Source organism: Pagrus pagrus, assembly GCF_965226575.1.
Source record: "Pagrus pagrus genome assembly, chromosome: 1".
NCBI lineage: Eukaryota > Metazoa > Chordata > Actinopteri > Spariformes > Sparidae > Pagrus > Pagrus pagrus.
The window spans coordinates 24,191,185-24,210,244 of NC_140185.1; the positions used below are offsets into that span (position 1 = coordinate 24,191,185).

At 38.9% G+C, this 19,060-nt stretch overlaps 1 protein-coding gene across 2 annotated transcripts; it reads right to left on the reverse strand.

Annotated features, from left to right (window-relative positions):
• Positions 1-2,645: 2,645 nt before the first annotated feature.
• On the reverse strand, positions 2,646-19,060 carry mtmr10 (myotubularin related protein 10). Of its 2 annotated transcripts, none has more exons than XM_084359710.1 (16): positions 18,485-19,060; positions 17,287-17,347; positions 14,661-14,797; positions 14,082-14,154; positions 12,795-12,937; positions 10,594-10,687; positions 10,277-10,424; positions 9,530-9,617; positions 9,251-9,339; positions 8,850-8,980; positions 8,645-8,714; positions 8,307-8,377; positions 7,509-7,681; positions 7,233-7,403; positions 6,453-6,635; positions 2,646-5,838 (listed from the first exon to the last, which is right to left on the reverse strand). In XM_084359710.1, exons 1-16 carry the CDS (start codon positions 18,539-18,541, stop codon positions 5,227-5,229), a joined length of 2,301 nt encoding a protein of 766 aa, XP_084215836.1. In that variant the 5' UTR covers positions 18,542-19,060; the 3' UTR covers positions 2,646-5,226. The 2 variants fall into 2 exon arrangements, with proteins under 2 accessions (XP_084215836.1, XP_084215835.1); XM_084359709.1 differs by having other exon boundaries at positions 2,646-5,841.

Below are 19,060 nucleotides of genomic sequence, written 5' to 3' on the forward strand. Positions count from 1 at the left end.
TGTTTTGATAAGAGATTTACTGAAAAACACATCAGATGCGTATCACATGTAATGGAACAGAAAAATAAGACATAATAAATAATGACTGCACGTTGAATCTGCTTGGGGTTGTAAAGGTTAAATTAATAAATAAGATTTAAAAAAGAAAGAAGGAAGGAAGAAATAAAGGCACAAAACAACACATCATTCCTCTTTGAAAAGATCTTCGTACAGCGTAACGGTTTACTTGTTTTTAGTGTCGATAAGTGCCAGAGTTTTAATATATTCTCTAAGTTTGCACAGCAAACCTGTAAAGTTAGGGGAAATGTTGGTATATTTACATTTGTAAGTTCACAATAAAGTCATTTTTTTTTGTGTTCAAAGTACATAATGACATTTTTACACTCAATTTTGATATCATCATCAATTTTACACAATGTATAAGTTCCCAGTGGAGCCCAGAAAGTGATCAAGTATATACACAAGTAAAATAAATGTGTTACATTAGCTGAATTTGTTGTTAGTGTCTAAAAAACTTTGTTTATCTGCTGTAGATAACACTGTCACACCAAACCTTGGCTGAATTAAGCTGTTAGGGAGCATATGGTAACATGCTTCAATATACCTTTCTTGATTCACATGCACCTCATGAGTAAACACAAACTAAAATAATTAAGTCTTAAACCTAGATTAATCTTGTACATGAGTGGTGCAAATCTGCAAAGTACTTAACCTGCCAGCTGACCTGCAGTAACAGGCGGGTCTCTGGGGGCTCTATCGATCTGGAGCACAGGGAAGTTTGCTGGTTTGGTGATCAAGCTTTGACACATTTGACACAAAAAGCTTCAGATTAGGAGGTTAAAAAAAAAAATACAGGTGTTAATACAGTAATTGAAAACACGTCCTCTGTGGCCTCTTTGTAGAACAGCAACAGACCTTTTTCACATGAGCGGTCTCACATGTCATGATGGGAAAAGAGCAGGTGTAATTAATGACATAAATTATTACTGCATCCCATTTACAGGGTCCTACTATTGTGCACTGCCGGCTCGTTGGCACGGTTTACTGAGACATCACAATGGGACTTGACCACGATTATTGTGCTTTTACTGCTTTGACCTGTCAAAATGTCTACAACTTGTGTGCAGTGATGGCTCCCTCAGGCACAATGTGCAGCAGGGCGCTGTATGCAAAAGGCAAACTGATGTGAAATCAAAACAGCGGATGTGGTGGTTTTTCTTATCTGGCCAGTGACGCTGCTCTTCCATTCTGCTTTGTAATCTTATCATCCATTTATCTATTAGTGACTGAAAAAAACACGTTGCCTTCGAAGTCAGATTGTATTGTGTTGGGAGAGTACAAGAATATGGAGATAAATATTGCACTCACCCTCTGTAAAGTCCCCTAGCAGGAATAACCTGCTACCATGAATGTCATAACTGATACAGCTGCTTTATGTTTTCTTCTTCTTAACCTTTATTTCATATTGATCCTGAGGTCTGTTCAACCAGCCATTTGTTCTGTGTGTGAGCATTTTACTTTCTTTTCAGGTTTTTTGAATCATTTTTTTGATTTGTGTAAAAAATAAATTATTCATTTGCCTTAAAACAACCCAACCCTGGCACCAATATTTTAATTCAAGTAAGTAAATTGTTATTCTTGCATGTAATCGCCTGGTTATGTGAAAAAGAAAAATATCATACTGTTCACACAACTTTGTACCAGCACGTTAGACACACTGTTCTTTGCTGGTCTGCTTTGATTCCTTTCTGACATGTAGTCAGATTTTATAACTTTATTTCATTACCTGCAAAAACTGGTCAACATAAGCTGGTGTCACTAAGAGATTTTAGTTTTCTCCTTTTAAATTACCCAAATTAGTCTCAGTAATGTGCATCTAATTGTATAATCTATATTATTATAACACATATATATATTATATCGTATCAACTTGTACAGAAGAACAAATCTTCACATCAATTTCACTTCAAATTAAGAGTATAAATAAGCTTGTTGAGCCAGACTGCTGAGAGGTGGAGGTGAGTTCAATCCATGGTTCAATCAACACCAGGGAGGGAATCATATATTTAAAGTATAAAGAAAAAAAAAACTTAAAAAAGGAGTTCATGTCAGTCACAAAGATGCCTGACGACCACATAGATTTCTTTTAAGAAACACCATCAAAAGCAATTGTTTCATTAGGATCTTTATTATATTGCTTGTAAGTTTCTATTCCAACTGTTCAATTTGTTAAACTGTGCTTCTGGTTATAATCACAGAGGGGCACGCAGGACTTTTTTTTTCTTCTTTAGCTGCTATATAAATAAGTGTAGTGTTAAGTGGTACTTCTGAAATGATCAAGCACAAACACACCTCTTACTTTTTCTTCCTCCCTTTCATTTGTTCACTTTCTTTTGATAACCCTTAAAGAGGAAATGCTAAATTCTTACTGCCAGGACAAACTCTTGGTATACAGGACTCAGATATCATTATAATTGTCACTTGGTACCAGGAATCATCTACTTTTATTCAATTGAACAAGCTTTGTTGTGACATTCTTTTCATATTATTTGTAATGTCTGAGATTAATCAACAAAATAAGTGGATTCTTGGATGGATTTGTTTTCATGAGTGAAACCCAGTGGAAATAAAAGCCAGAGAGCAAATTCCTTTGAAAAATAATGTAATGATTGGTTACTGGTACACATTTGAGCCTCATTTTCTGTTAGGAAAAAAAAACAGCTTCAGTGCAGTACCTCTGACTTTAACTAGATTTACAGAATTCACAAATCAACAGTTTTAGAAAACTAAAATAAGTCAACAGATCTAGAAAGTAGTTACAAAAATGGTAAATCTTCCCAAAAAAGGCACAGGGGATGAACAGCAGCAACTGCATCCCGCTTAGAGAACATTTGCATAAGTGAATAAATACATCTGCTGCTAATCAATATCAAACTGCGCCACAGCGGCACGATCATCATGCAATTACAGCAGAGTGCAACACTGTGAATTAGTGGAAAAACACAGCATATAAATATCTCTCCAGAAAATATAAAGACTACATCAAGGATAAAAGCTATTTAGTACCATTAATCAAAAATATTAATTGGAAGATTTCAAGCATATACAGTATTTATAATATTTGCCAAAATTATATTCAACAACCACCTTAAAACAAACTATCCTATATATTGAGTAAAATGTGCAATTAATAGCATTTTGGAGAGCAGCTCCTGCACTCACACTATACACATCTATATCAAAAAACACCTGAACTAGTTATTGCCAAAGAATCACGAGTTTATCTGCTGGAAACTGGTTAATCTAGCATCTAAGGATCAATGCGCCTGTATAATAGGACATATTTTGCATCTGTCCAGTGGTCTTATATTTAAAATGACTTATAAAAGAAATGCTCTACTGTTATTTTAAGACATTACACAGTGCTAGTTTCTCATCAGTTCTACAGAGGCACTGGAGACTGATCCATTTCTCCTGATGTGTATCAAACCAGTCCCTAGTTCAACTGGTAGTGAACACTTTTAAAAGACGTCCAAATGTCAAAATCTTTGCAGCGATCTGAAAGAAGTTTGCTGGAAATTTCCCTGATCGCATCATAAAAATCTTTATGCTCCAACATGAACAAATGTTAATACGAATGTAAGTATTGTTATAGCTACATACAGTATGTTAAACAGTTAATGTGTTCATTTCTTCAATCCTGTTCCCTCTGCTGAAAACTTGAGGCCTTTCTCTGACCAGCCTGTGTGCCCTACAGTCTTTTATCGTAATCTTACTTTGGTACATCAAAACTACATGTGGTGTACTTACGACACTTGCTATCCAGATGATGAGATGAGATTACTGCTGTTGTTTCCTGCCTTGAAGCTGTGTCACTCGTCATCGACCCATCACTGTCAAGTTCTTTGGATCACTAACTTCACTGCTTGAAATCCAGCTCACTACCTTATAAACTGGAGACTGGTTTGAGTCAAAGCCCTGGTCTGTCCCTTTGCTTTCCAACGTTTACCCAGTCAGATACAGTCGATCTGAATAGTCTCTCCTCAGTGCCTTACCAGAAGGCCTCTATAAAAGTTAATAAAACCCCCTTCTAAAGAGAAGAGGAAACATCTACCACAGATTGAAGTCCCCACCGCTCCACTTCCCCCTCTAATTATCACCTGCTTTGCAATACTAGAAATATAGGTTGTTTTCTCTGCTTCAAAAATAGAGTTAACCTACAAAGTAAGACCCTGAAATCACGCCATTTGCTACTTACAGTGGGACCCCAACACAACCGTCAAAATATGGGCACTTGGAGCAAATAGCATCAAGTCTGTGCAAAAAGAAAAGAAAAGAAAAAGAAAACGCCCAATTACATTCATACCAGGCCAGATCCTCTTTGTCTTTACCACATCGTAAAATGTGTGTTAGCAGTGGTATTTTCTGTTCCTCTTTCTGAAATAAAAACAAAGATAAAATAATATAATATCTTCAATGACATTTCCTGGAAGTTACACACAAATTGAATTCTTGGAAATCAGTGTTCAGTGAAAAGCATCGTTGCTGCTGCAAAAGAAACGGCCTTTTTATTTTATTTCAAGCATTCCTATTTGGTTGAAAACTATTACAGTGAGGGCGTCTTACTGACCAATGAGATTTGTTTTAACAAAAAAGGACAAATAAACTGAGAACATTGCTTCACACATACTTGGTGAACTTTCAGTTATTGCTTTAAAATGTGCGTGACTCACAGGTAAATCTTGGAGAGGGAGCTCTCGACCTCATCTCAACTCAATATTAAAATAAACGTTTGTGTGCGCCGTACAGTATGCTCAGCAAAAAGAGCAGTTAGCTTCACAAAATCTTGAGAAAGACCTAAGCTCTAGTAAATAAGAAAATACATCTATTATAAAATTAGTATGACGATCTTTCACAGTTAGAGGAGACCTCACAGTAACAACTCACTGGCCAGTAAGGCGGATGTGCTTCAGACAATCTGAATTCCTCAACTGTAATGGACAAAAATGATTCAGGCGTGTCGATGACACGCAGTTTAAACATAACCTCAGATTTCAATGCAGCAACAACGGTGCAAATTCTAGTTTATAAATAATTTAAGTCCTGTATTTAATTTGTTCTATTTCTCATGTTCCTTCTTGGTATTTTAGAAAGAGGTAATAGAAAATAAGATGATTAATTGTTACGCAAGCCTGTACTGAGCTCAGAAATGTGAGCCCCACAACCTCAGACAGTGTCATTAGCTAGAGTCTCTGTAGAGAGCCAGATCCTTGCCCCGTTCAGAAATTTGCTAATTGGAGTCCCATGGATACCGCGGCGGCACAGGTTTCCCACTGGGGTGAAGGGAAAGGAGGAGGTAAGGTAGTCTGGAGGTGTAGGAGGGTCATTCGGGGAACTGGCCTTAAAATACATCCTTCTCTGGTCTGAAGGGGGCCCACTTGGGCTTGGGAGTGGAGTGCTGCCTGGACTGGGTCCCTTGTACCGCCTGAGATGGATCTGTAATATCTCGATCTCATCGACCAGTTGAGAGAGCTTGTGGTAGGCGGTGATGGGGCCTCCTTTGTGAATGCAGGCCTCGGGAACCCAGCGTAGAAAGAAGAGCTTCCAGAGGGCCACGTGTGAGGGCATGAGCAGGGGAATCAGGACGCCCTGCTGGTCAGCAGGTCGAGAGAACCAGTCCCTGAAGAAGCGCTCTGAAGGGCTTTCATCTTTCACTACTGAGAAATCAGGCTTCAGCTCTGACACCAGAGAGCCACGCCTGGGCAGCGTTTCTTCTCCACCCCTCAGTCCATTACGCATAGATGCAGTCGTTCCTCGCAATGTGGAACTGTAGTTTTTCTGCTGGAGGAAGGACACAGGGTTAGATTTTCTTCACTAAACGTGATAAACAACTCTCTGACAGAGTCTGCAGCAGGCTGAACAACCAAAGGTCGCTCATTTAACTTTCTTAATTTGGGCATCTCTAACTGTGTCATCAAATTCTCGCAATCCTAAAACCTACGACTTCAGGGGAAGCAAAAAGCAATGATTTATTTTCTGTGTAATAATTCACTTTCTGAAGTTGCTGATGACACAAAAACAAGCTGCCCATAAATTCTCAGCACCAATAAACCACCTGCTGACTTGATGGATTAAACATATTAACATTTACTCCATCAGAAAATAAGACAAAGACAGAAGACTGGGGTGACCTATTTGGAAAATACTTATACATCATTATTGATCGTAATCTGCATTGAAAATAAGTCTATGGAGTTGTTAGTACTTTAAATTGATTAGAAATGGTCACAGAGGCAAGGAAGGAAAGCAAAATCTCTGTAAAACTCCTTTCTTCTTTCGAAGGTTGGAAGTGCTGGTTATATATCCAAGGTTGTAAAAGAAGAGCGAAAACACACAAACAAACTGCTGCTAGCACTACCATAAATTTATAGCTCAGTCAGTGTCTTGTGTACCTTTGTGCGTCTGAAGCTTTTCACCTCCCCGTTCTGAACACAGGCAGCTCCTTTGCCTACATACATGGGGTTGTTAAAGAGGGTTTGGTCTTTGGTGGAGAACTGCTGTGACCAGTTCCAGACAGGAGGGAAATACACAACCTGGTCCTCTCCTTGAGGGATGGCTTTATTCTTAGCAAAGTCCTGCAAAGTAAACAAAACTTATTCAAGCTCTGTACATAGTAAGACACAGAAAACATTATTGTACACTATGAAAAACCTTCTAGACTTGATCCAACAAACTATGAAGGTAAACAAAACACCACACTGCCATAATTTGCTCTTGTCATATTCATTGGTTACATCCCTGACCGCGAGCTCAGTGTATCTTTATCTGTGTGCATTACGTTGCGCTTTTTCCTGTCGATTATCTGACACACAAGGAAGGAAATTATAGTCTGTCACACGAAATGATACCACAAAAACATGTTGCTTTGTTACACACCCTCACCTGGAATTAATGTGTGTTTACTATTTTTGACCAATGACACAAACACAGAGTTGTTTTACATGCGAGTGAACACATTCTGATAGATCGTATATGTAACGTTTAACTTGTAAGCAGGCAGCAGATGAGGTTACTTTTATGTTGTGTGCAGATGTTTATATTTCATAAACTGCCTTATTTGCAAAAGCTTATTCTAATTCTTTCTAATCTAATCGATTTAAACATATATTCGTGATTATCGTAAATCTTCTGCATTTGGTACACAGGATTGTAAGATAGTATGTTTTCCTCACCATCAAGTGCTGAGCTCGCTGTTTGGGAGAATTGAAGAGGAAAGTACTGAATAGTGGGATCCACATGCTATCACTCAGTACTGTCAGATAGGCCTCTGTGAACTCGAACGCTGCTGGGTATTGGTTCATCATCTGCCACACGCAGTCCAGGAAGAGCATGAACAGAGGGGACTAGACCAAAAGAAAAAAAAGAAAAAAAAGACACAAACAAGAAGAATAAGGGCTTTGACAGATCTATTCAAACTTGTACTTGGTTATTTACTGTCAGACAAATACCTCCACTTTGTCATTCTTCTTTAAGTGGTTGCATCTGTCCAAGAAGCGATGGCCAGCCATCACCCACTCCTTCTGCACCAAACCCTGAAAGCCGATGAGGCTGCGATAATGAGGGTCCAACATGAGCTGCACCAAGGAGGACACGGCACAGCAGAGGTCTCTGTCTTCTTCCTCTGTAGAGGCATAAAAATAAACCAAATTCTTCACTAACAAGCTTGCAAGCAAAGTGGTCAAAGCAAAAATGTTCAAGGTCACTCTGATGGTAAGAATATGGTAATGATTTTAATTTGACCACCATATTTAAAATGCATTATGGCTGGTGTGCAAATATGTGTTTGAAGCCAAACCAAAGCCACCGTATAAAATAGTTTGGCTGTTTGTTTGTTTTCTTATGTAGCATAAGGAGATAAGCATGTAGGACTTATAATACCTTGTTAATACCTTTTTATTTTATTTTATTTTAATTTTATTTTATTTTATTTTTCTACACATTTATATTTTCTGTCTCTTATTTAAATCCTTTTTAGTATTTTAAGTCTACTTGTTTTATGTCCCCTGTACGTATTGGATGTCTGTCTACCTGCTGGTGTATTTATTGTATGTCTGTTCTACCTGCTGCTGTAACAAGTAAATTTCCACGATGTGGGATAAATAAAAGTCTAAAGTCTAAAATTCAATTTTGTTCTACAACCCTGGTGTTGTAAAATGACTAATAAATTAACCTTTAACTTTTAATCTCACAAATAGAGGTATTAAAATAGGGACTAATGATTGATAAAGACAAAGAGTGAGTCTTACCTTGAAGAATGACTGAAGCATTCTTTCCATCCAGGAGGTACACCATCTCTGCTGAGTGTTTCAGGAAAGCCCTTAAATCACAAACAGAATGTTAACTGACTTTGAAAAACACGTAGTAATATTTTAGTTACCGACCAGGCAAGCAGATGACAGTCACCAGTTGCTGCCAATTACCACACCATTTCAAGGCTGAATAATAAGGCTTTCCGAAAAAGAACCCCTTCTCATGAAAGTAGGAAGGAAGGATAACACAAACATCGTGAAACATTTTGATTTTGACTCTAAACCTTCACAGCACTGGTAGTTTATTAGAGGTACCATGCAGTTTGTTTACATACCTGACATACTCCAGCCAACGTGAGTTTTCAATCGAAGTGAGCCACCTCTCCTCAGACTCCTCATAAGGATCTGGACACAATCAAGACACAGTCAAACCCTTGCCCTACGATAAACAAGCACGTGCACTGAGATATACTTCACACCGAGGTTGAATACTACTGTGGGTATCTACTGTTAAGTGTTCAAAGTCGCAAAGAGGCTCACCTATGACACAGATCTGCCTGATTTTAACAAAGGCGCTCTGTATGTCCAGGATGGTCGGCAGACACTTGTCTAGTTCTGACTTGATGACTTCACTGCGCTGTGGGTGGCTTTTTGTGATGGCAGTGAAGATCCTGCACAACACAAGACAGACGTAGATGAATGAGTTAGGGACGCCTTTAAACAGCTGTAGCACGACATTTGTATATTCAGATCATTACAGCTGAAATACTAAAAAATATAGATTTTGAATTATAAGAAATAAGAGAAGTTCAACACTTTCTTTTTTCACTGTTACAGTTGAATGTCTGTTTGGCTGCTATTGAATTTCAGTGTGAAAGACAGTAGATCAACACATTTAATACATGTTTTGAATCTGAATGAAGCTGAGGACTTGGCTGTACCTCTGATCAATCTTCTTCTGCTGCATTGGATCATTAATGCCGGTCATGCGCACAAGAGCGCTTCCATTTGGGTGATTCCAGCACCAGAGCTATGAGGAAGAACATTGGATCAGTGGCCAAATCAAAGGGATGCTCTGATCAATCAACTTGGGATTGGCAGATAATGATTATTACAATAATAAACTAATAATATAGTCCTAATAATACATAACTGAAAAGGATAAATGAAAAAGTATTCCTTCCACATTTAATGGAGATATCAGAGCTTGAAGTACTCACAGGGATGCGCTGATCAGTAAAGTACATAGAGTATTTCTTAAGATCCAGATCTGCCAAAGAAACAGGGACCACAACGTACTCTGGAAGACTAAAAAGAAGAGTTAGAGAAAGAGTGGTGTTACACAGGAATCACAAAAGACACCACTAAAAAGGAAAGTGACATCCTAAAGTAAGAAAAGATACATTTAGGCTATACTCTTTAAACCCATGCCCATCTTTTTTATATAAATAAGCCAATTGTCTTGCTTCATGTTGACAAACCATAATATTGTACTAATGGTAGTAATTTGACTGTCCTCAATACTTCCATCTGGTTTGTATCTTCAGCAGTAAGGGTTTTTCTTCGATTGAGGGAAAACTGATTTAGGGTGTACTATAACTATTGTTTTAGCTTCATGTGATTTATGCAGCTACTATTATGCAATTTCCAGTCTTTTCTTAAATTCCACATAAAAAACTACACAATCCTCACTTTGAAACCCGCCATGATGTCACTGCTTAACCCAGATGAATAGCATATATTGTCCAAAATAGCCTTGCATGTTAGAGGCATTCACAAGGTTTTTTCCTAAAGTCACTCATGAAGTAAAAAAGCTTACAGTGTAAACACAGTGTCTTGCCAAAACATACTTAGTATGAGTCAAGGGTAAAATTTAGAGTATCCGTAACAACTGAAGGAGCTACAGATGCGCTCTGCCTACGCTAGCCATCATAAGTTGCCTACTATCAACAACATGAGCTTAAAACCTTTGTGAGATGGCATAGCCCTCGTTGATGGAGCACACCCTCCACTCTGATGCCCCGGTTCTCTTGATCTCGCGATCCCAGTCTGAAGGACGGTCAAAGATGGGGGTTTGTAATCCTCCTCGGGGGCTGGAACCATTGACTTGCTCACCTGGGAACACAGATACACATTGAGATTATTGAGTATAATGCAGAGAAATTAAACATAGTGAGTCAAATTTGGAATACTTAAATGTGGATTAACAGGAGAGGGCAACCTTTTCAAAACATGTCACCTCTTTTAGCAGCAATAAAAGAAATATGGTAAGCTGTATCCATACCTTTAGATTCATGGTAACGCCTCCCTTGATACTCAAAACCAAACAGCAGTTGAAGGTCAGCTGGATGGGAATAGTGGGCGATAGCAAGGCAAACCTAGAATAGAAAGACAAAGTACTTTAATGGGACATACAGTACAATAAAAACACAGCTGAAAGGTTGGATCAATTAAACATCATCAAACTGAGGTTCACCGAGAGTGCTAACGTGAACTCTGAGGTATGCTCTGTAACCATACAAACACAAGAACAAGTGAAACCTGGGAAGGCAAATGTTTAACTGACAGCCCACTGCTCTGCGTTTACACGACAGAATCTCTCTGTGGCTCTACTGGAGTCACACAAAGCAGTCCATTCAGTAGTAAAGCTGCGAATAACACGAGAGGACACAGAAAAAGAGTGTGTGTGTGTGTGTGTGTGTGTGTGTGTGTGTGTGTGTGTAGACATGGCTGCTCCCAACTCTGTAATTTCCTATGGCAAAATAAGCTATTATAGGCTGGCTTAATCCCATATGTCACAAAGAAAAAAAAGGACTGAGTCCTGTTTTAGGTTCAAACTGTAATTACATACATGGTGTCCATAAATACACTCAAAAAGGAGTGATGGAGGGCAGACTCATTTCTATTTCAGTGCTCTATACATAAATAACCTTCCATATTCTGTTGTGCACAACAGAGAATGCAAAATAAGTTGAATACTGCTTTTTTGAAACACATTAAATGGGAGACTTGCAACACTGGCCATAAGAGTGTTTAATGCAGTGCTATACAATAAAACTGCTGTCAGCCAAATGTGCTGCAGGTATGTGCTGTGCAGCTCCCAAGTCCTCCAAAACCTACGCAAAAATTGCTCCCAGATGACACGGGAGGAGATCAGACATGCAACTGCGTATATTCACATTCAAGTACGTTTCATTGGCACGCTGTAAAGAGATATACAGCTGCCTAACTCTTGTGGGTCACGTAGTGAGGCTGCAGGGAGCCAAGAGCTCCTGAAGACCTTTGGGCACATAATTCACAAATACATATTTATGTCTAGGACTTCTGCAGCTCCAGATACCACAATATTTTTTACACAACACCCATGGTTAGAGAATGTGAAAGTGCAACATGTTTGGATACACTTGGCTGTGTTAACCTTTCAAGCAGTAACAAGTTCCCAGAACCTGGCAGGTTCTTTCCCAGGTGACAACTTCCTGGTTTGAGCATTTGTCCTTCTACTAAGAATTTCCAAAAGTAAAGTTGTCGTAAAATCCGTCAAAGCAAACTGCTAGGTAGCACATGCCTGGTCACTATATCTGTATTATAAGCACTTCCTTTAATTTCCCTTGTGTGCAACTTCCTTCCACTGGAACATCGTCCAAATATCAAGACATAATATCAATATATACTGGCATTCCCCTTGAGTTACAGGTCCCTCAGCTGAGCTCTAATCTGAATAATAAAACATCTGTCCATCCGATCTCTCCGTGCAGGAGATGAGTCACAGTCACGCTGCCAGTTGTTCCTACAATCGGGATCATTCTCAGTTTCCTTCGTCTTGAATAAGCATTGTTCTCAATGTCTGCTAAAGGCTAACGGCCACACTGAAAATGCTGTGTGAAACGTTAGTCATTTCTATTCAGATGGAGAGAGGAAGAGCAGGACATCAAAGTTTGGATGACACAAATATCCTTGTCAGTGAGGAAGGGGGTCATAACAGAGTGTGTGTGTGTGTGTGTGTGTGTGTGTGTGTGTGCCTGTGTGAGCTCACGCAGTCAGGAAAGGAAAAGTTTAGTCAGCAACAAATAACAGTGAAATGGACAAGGGAAACTGAGAAAAGGGGAATACTGAGCAATTAGTCATCAGGAGGTATGGCAATAAGAAAGTTAAGGCCAATATGTCTAAAACATTTTATGAAATGGGCCACTTGTGGTGAAAATTGGTGCCATTTGTGTTGCATTCAGCCCAATGATCTTACTGTCCCCAGGTCAGATCGATAGGAGCACTGGGGCAGCAATTTGCATTTTTTTATGCTGCCACAGAGGGCGCCCAAGACAGAAAGGGGAAATTGTCAATCTTTATACAAGGTGGCTTTATTATCCTTAAATCTGCTAACGTAAAGTTTCTGAGAATCTGAGAAGCATTGATTGTTGTCTATAAAAAGATCAAATTCCTACTATTGTTTGATATGAAAACAAAAAGGGTAAATGGAGTACCACTCACCTTTTTGGCACTCTCAGGCCCGGCCTCATCAAAGCAGAACCTTATGATGCGCAGGTCTTTGCAGTAGAGGATGAGCTCTGTTGGGTTGAACTTCAGCTTTTGGTTTGACCCCAAAACTTTCTTCTTCCCCTTTGTATCATTTACTGAGAGGAACAAACACAAAACATAAATAGAATACTTCAGCTAATGCGGATGCCAGTGCTTAGTGATGAAAGAATACATTTTAAAGCATTCAGACACAACAGGGATAACTGTCAACTGCAAAACACTCAACACATATTTCTGCCAAGGCTGAATACATGTCCTGTGTTATTTTAAGAATAAAACATCCGGTTGCAATTGCACACTCTGCCTGAGAGTTTTGGACAACTGATACTAAATGTTTGGATGAAGGTTTTAGGAACATGGGATTTATGCAGAGCACCGACCTATGACCTTAACCTAAACATACTCCATTAGAGATCACCATTTCATTTCCTGGTTTAAATGGGGCCTTGCATACCATTTAAACCTTGCATACCATTTATTTTGGGCATGACCACAAGTGGTCATGCCCAAAATATTACTATTTAGTGCAATCAAGACATACTGATATTTGATTTTATTTATATTATGCAGCAGTAGAGCCTGCTCTTAATACTCCTATATTTTTACAAAAACAATTATTTTAATGTTGTCATTAGTAGCCCAGTTCAAACAGGTCAAAAACAAGCTGGGTAAAACATAGCTTCCTACTCCCTCACTGTAACACAGCAAACACTGCTCTGGGCAGTTGCCCTCGCAGTGTCAGCAATCGACAGCAATGAGATATATAAACAAGGCTAATCCCAGCCGGGCTGCACTGCCACTAATCACAGCTTTAGCTGTGACATCACTTGTTATCAGATTGCTGACCAGGAGAGAACAACAAACGAGACAAGTCAGCCAAGCTGTCAAAGATTAATGAGAGGCACATTGAATTTCAATTCTGATCATAGTTTACTCTTTCAAAATGACCGGGTACAGATCATCAGTATCTGCTGAAAGAGTTGATTGAATCTTAAAATCAGGGGAAATTTGATTGAAAAAGAGGTTAACATCTGCCAAATACACAAAGAAATGCTTATATTAGCCATCTTATTTGTTTATTATCACAACAAAATTAATAGTTTGGTTAACAGTTAATTTGGAGGTCATTTGGGCTCTGGTAATAAGATTTAACCATGTGGAAGTCAGGAGGTAAATGTCATTTCCATGAAAATAAAAAAGCTACCAATGTTATTTTACAAATGTTGCCACCAGACATACCTGTTACTACTTGCTCCAGACAGGTGAGAGGGATGTCGTGCTCTCCAAGCAGGAGGTGGGACAGCTTGGATTTCTGTGATAAAGGCAAAACAACAACAAAAAAAAAGTATGACAACCTGTATCCTGTAGACATCACATTACACCCATAACTCACCAAAATATTGTCTCAAACATTGGTGGGTAGATCAAGTTGATCCCCTCAGACTGAGCAAAGACCAAGTTCCATTTTGTTATTATGGCAACAGTCTGCCCCAAAACTGGAAATGACGTCTGTTCTCTCACTTCTTGTGCGATATCACCGACAATGTAGAGCAGGAAGTTTTCCTTCCTCCTTGCCAGATGCACTGCACATATAAACAAGGCTGTGCAAATGGAAGTGTTTAAGCTATTCAGCAGTACGCTGACAGCACGTATGTAGTTCACAAGCTTAAACTGGAGCCATGTGAGACAACTATATTATCTTAATGATCAGACATCAGAACATTAAAACATCAGCACTATTTTTTGACAGCTACTTGGAAAGGCTAAATGTATAAAACAGCACAGTTTGACTTTGACTTAGTCCGTCAACACAAATACCTGTTTTGCTGGGGCATCTTGGGGGATGAAGGAGACCTTAAAGTTGGTGCATATCAACTTGCCCCAAAGATCATCTTGGCTGCTTTCAGCGCTGATGCATTTCCTCACAAAGTTCACCTCATTAACAACTATCTCCCCTGGTGAGAAAAAAAAACAAAAAAAACATGCAAGTGTAAAACCTATGGTTCCAAGAAGAATACAGAGAGAGAAGATTACAAAGACAATGTTAAGTAAATTAAGATTAATTGGTTTAACTCTGATCTTCATACCAGCACTTGACTTTCTGCATTGAATGTAACGGCCTCATGTAACCAGGCTATAAATTGGTATGTGCAATCCCTTATTCAATTTCTCAGACTCAAACTAAACAATAACGTTTTTATTATTATTATCATCTCTAATTTACAAACATACTGCTTTGCAATCACAATCTATTGAACCTCCAAGTTTGGGATTTTTTAGCCTAACTTCCCAGTGCAAAACAAATGATTCCAAGCCAAAGACACAGTATAACATAATTTTATTTATACTGATAGGTGTGCAACCACATATACAAATCTCACATTGAATGCTTTTTGTGAGAGAGTCATGGTTGTAAAATCAAGATCTTAAAAAAAGCTGAAATTACTTTACTTTAAAAAAGCCAAAAGGCCCTGCACACCTCCAAGGTTTCTGTGATGACAAGTGGGACAGTAACCCCCTTTAGTTCTGCCACATGCAAGTCACATTATAGATTTTACTTTGGCTTTAGGCTGACGAGGCAGCTTTTTTATAAACTATCTTTATAAGTAACAAGACCCTTGCCTCTTTAACATGATCACAAAACGATTAACAGTTAGACAAGAATGTGGCTATATAAAGTTCCCCAAGGGATTTTTAAAAGATGAGAACTGGGGCAGCAGGGTGGAGTCCAACAGACAGTCACATCAAAGGACTGCCTCAGAGCAGCACGCAGCAAATGTACAGTCAGCTGTTCATGTAACTGGTTTGTCTGATCGGCTGCAAAGATGGAAAAGGAGCAAGTGGCAATGCTGCCTGGAAATGTATGGAAAGTTTGTTTTTCCAGCTGTTAAGCGAGAAGTCAATTTCAGTTCTCACGTCAGCATTGGCTTAAATAAAACACAGTTAACTAAAGTGCAGCAAATAAAGTTTCTGAGTGGCTCTAAAGAAACCGTATAAAGATGTGAAACTGTAAACTACAGTTAATTTAAGGCTTAAGAACTCTCTCTTGCTTTTATAGAGGACATCACTGTATGTTTACTACAACAAAAAACACGTTACGTAACACTATACAAAGGGGGTGTTGAGCCACGCCCATGAGCTCCCAAGTCAACTGCTCAGACCTGAATCAGAATAAATAATAGCTGCCAACTATGGCATCATGATGGGAACATAAGTCTTGCCTGGAACAGCTTGAGAGAAACAGGTACAGAGACACCCAGGTGATTGAAAGCTGCAGAGGCACTAAACTGCTGCTCGTGCAATATTGCTGGCAGGGTGATGTTAATAAATCCTCATTAAAGGGCGCACTCGCATCATCAGTAAAGAACCTGCACTCTAATAGTTTAAATTAGGATGGGTCTGATCAACAAATACATTGATGTTTGAGAAGCCATTACAGATTTGGTGAGCTAAACATATTTAAAGAAAGTAACTGCGTAGTAGCCCTAAAAGTGATGTTGTCAAATGCCAAACAAGGTTTAGATTATTACATTTTATAGAGAATGTTCCTGCTTTTATTAATTTAAGATTGAGTTACTGCAGTTGCTGCAGAAGCCCAGAGGGGAAGCAAAATCCTATAAAAAAGGAAGTTACAATTTTTGAGCATCATAGAATTTACAGTACATTTATTTAAAAATACGGTATGGTAGCACTGCATAATGTCAAACTGTGGTGTTTTCACTATGTTCATCTTGATGACAAAATATAATCTTGATGCATATAAATGGACAACAGGCAAATACTGTGTAAGGAGAAATCTTGACATCTTGGGAAAGCTGAACATAGGAAATAAATACAGATAAAGGGCAAAACATTTGCATTAGATCAGGATGAAACAGAATGGGGCATGTTTGCTTTGGCTGAAATGCTTGTTCAACCAGTCTGATTACACAATGCCAGCTGTAAAATAGGGTGACGTATTATCTACTGTAGCTTCATCCAAGATTTCATGTTGAACTTGAGAGGTTTTAAGACCACAGAGTATTTTAAAGAAATGCAACACTGACTGACAGTGATGCAAATGAGACAAAAGGAAGTAACAAACCCAATTCTCTATTTTAGACGCTTTATGCTAAACTCTCACAGCGCTGAGGTTGCTTAATAATAAATGTAGACAAGATTAACATGATTAACAAGACCTTTTTAGTCAATGACACACTTTTTTGCCAAAGTACAAGTCTTCTGCTTACTTAACTACATCCCCTCTTTGCACACAGGGGATGGCTACAGTACATCTGATACAAGGCAAATACAGTCTTTTGTCTGATTATTAACATAATCTCAAAATAAAATGTAAATCCACAAAGAATATCTGATATGCTTTTGATCAAATAGACAGGTCTTGTTCAGTTAAAAGTGTGTTTCTGTGCCAACTGTTTTAAGGATAACACAAAAATAAATTTACCTTGAAGTAGCTTAGGCTCCAACTTTTTAATGGGTGGTTCAATAGTCTTCTTCACATCAGTCTAGAAAAAAAAAGCATAAGCCACATGTGAGTTAGTTAAACACTTGCTTGTCATATGGTTAATGAATAATTGCAGTAATGTCGTTTAAAGGTGGAGGGGCTAGAAAGGGACCACTCAAAAGGGTCCTTGTATAGGGAAGAAAACACGAAATATAAATTGCTTCCAAGTGTAGAGCTGATAAAAACAAAACTGTGAGGACTCACAATGGGGCTTGGAAAATAACAACATGCTTTAGATTCTATCTTCTGACCATGTTCCTGACAGCTGTCATAATTTGTTTTGTTGAATTTGTGGTGCATAAACAGTCACAACATGTGGTAGGCGATGATAAGGCTGGGGCATGCTGTTCACAAAACTAGAAGGAACCAAAGATACACAGCAGTCGACTAATGCTATTAATACTGGATCCCCAAATACTGCACACAGTTGCAGAAGATACAGTGACAGTCCATAAGCAGTTGGACAGTCATGTGTTTTTCATAGTTGGCTCGGCTCCAGCGCAGCAATTTCAAGTGAATGAATGACTATGAGGTTAAAGTGCTGATGTGGGGTGGAAGTGAAGGAATCTGAGTTATGTGAATCATAAATGTGCCATCACAGCAAAGTTTGATTAACCCTCGCTTGAAAGCATTTGCCTAGACTTACATGTAAGCGATCAGGTTAACTTTTATTCAGAGTTTACAATCTGTAAGTGACTTCCAAGACCAAATCATGCCCATGAAAATATGATAATTTTAAACTAGATATACATTTAAAAAAACAAAACACCAAGGGAAAAATGTTATCTCAACACAAAACACTTCCCACCTCCAGTCTTGACCTTGACTGTTTAAACAGTGATTTTGTACGCAAACTCCTCGACTTACTGTCTGGAGAAGTGCATGCACCTGTAGGCAAATCAAGCCAAACAACTGAGAGGATACTGTTCCTTTCAAAATGGTATCAGATGCACCATGGGGGTTTCAATTCTCCAAATTAAATAGATGGCATCCCTTTTTCGGACTAACTCTTCTTATAATTTTGATAACACACGTCAAAACTCTCCTTCCGCAACACCCCAGTCACAACAACTTACAAGCCAAAAGTCACTTCAATAAATTATTTGACATGTAAAGTGAACTCTGCTGTTACACATACCTGAAGAGGAGGAAGGTAACACTTGAAGGTTGGTTTCATGGGTTTGACAGAAAACATTGTTTATGTCCGCACCTCTCCGTGATGTTCATAAACGAGCGCCTGACAAACCCTCGGCTGCTGCCAGTGGAAAAAAACAACCCAAAAAGGAGCCTGGAAGAAAGTTTTGCTGAGCCCTTAGCTGAGTAAATCCGACACGTCCGTGTGTAAAATATTCATAGAGACAGCCTGGGCCAGCGACGGCACTCCTCCATGTCGATAAGCAGTCAAAAAGCAGATTACGCTAGCTGGTTGAAAAAGTTGACAGAAGTTAACGTTGAGACGTCGGCGTTAGCTTGGCTAGCTAGCTAGCGTAAAGTACTACATTAAGTTTATTAACGCCGTCCCCGCGCGGTCATGACACGATTAAACTAATTTAGAGGCGTCCGTTGTACGTCTACATTTTCTTCCCACCTGTTACGGCACTAGTTACCCTCGGTGACTTCCTGAAAGTCTAACAAATTCAGCCAAACGTAGGACCCGATGCTGTAAAGGACTTAACGGCCATGTTTATAAAGCGCCGAGGTCCCGCCCTACTTC

Bases quoted from the DNA above. Each gene is read 5' to 3' on its own strand.
- mtmr10 (XM_084359709.1), bottom strand. From the start codon at position 18,541: ATGTTTTCTGTCAAACCCATGAAACCAACCTTCAAGTGTTACCTTCCT. The intron at 17,348-18,484 runs GTATGTGTAACA...TTTTTTTTCTAG, and splicing joins GTTACCTTCCTCCTCTTCAG to ACTGATGTGAAGAAGACTAT. The intron at 14,155-14,660 runs GTATTTGTGTTG...CCTTTATCACAG, and splicing joins AAGATGCCCCAGCAAAACAG to AAATCCAAGCTGTCCCACCT.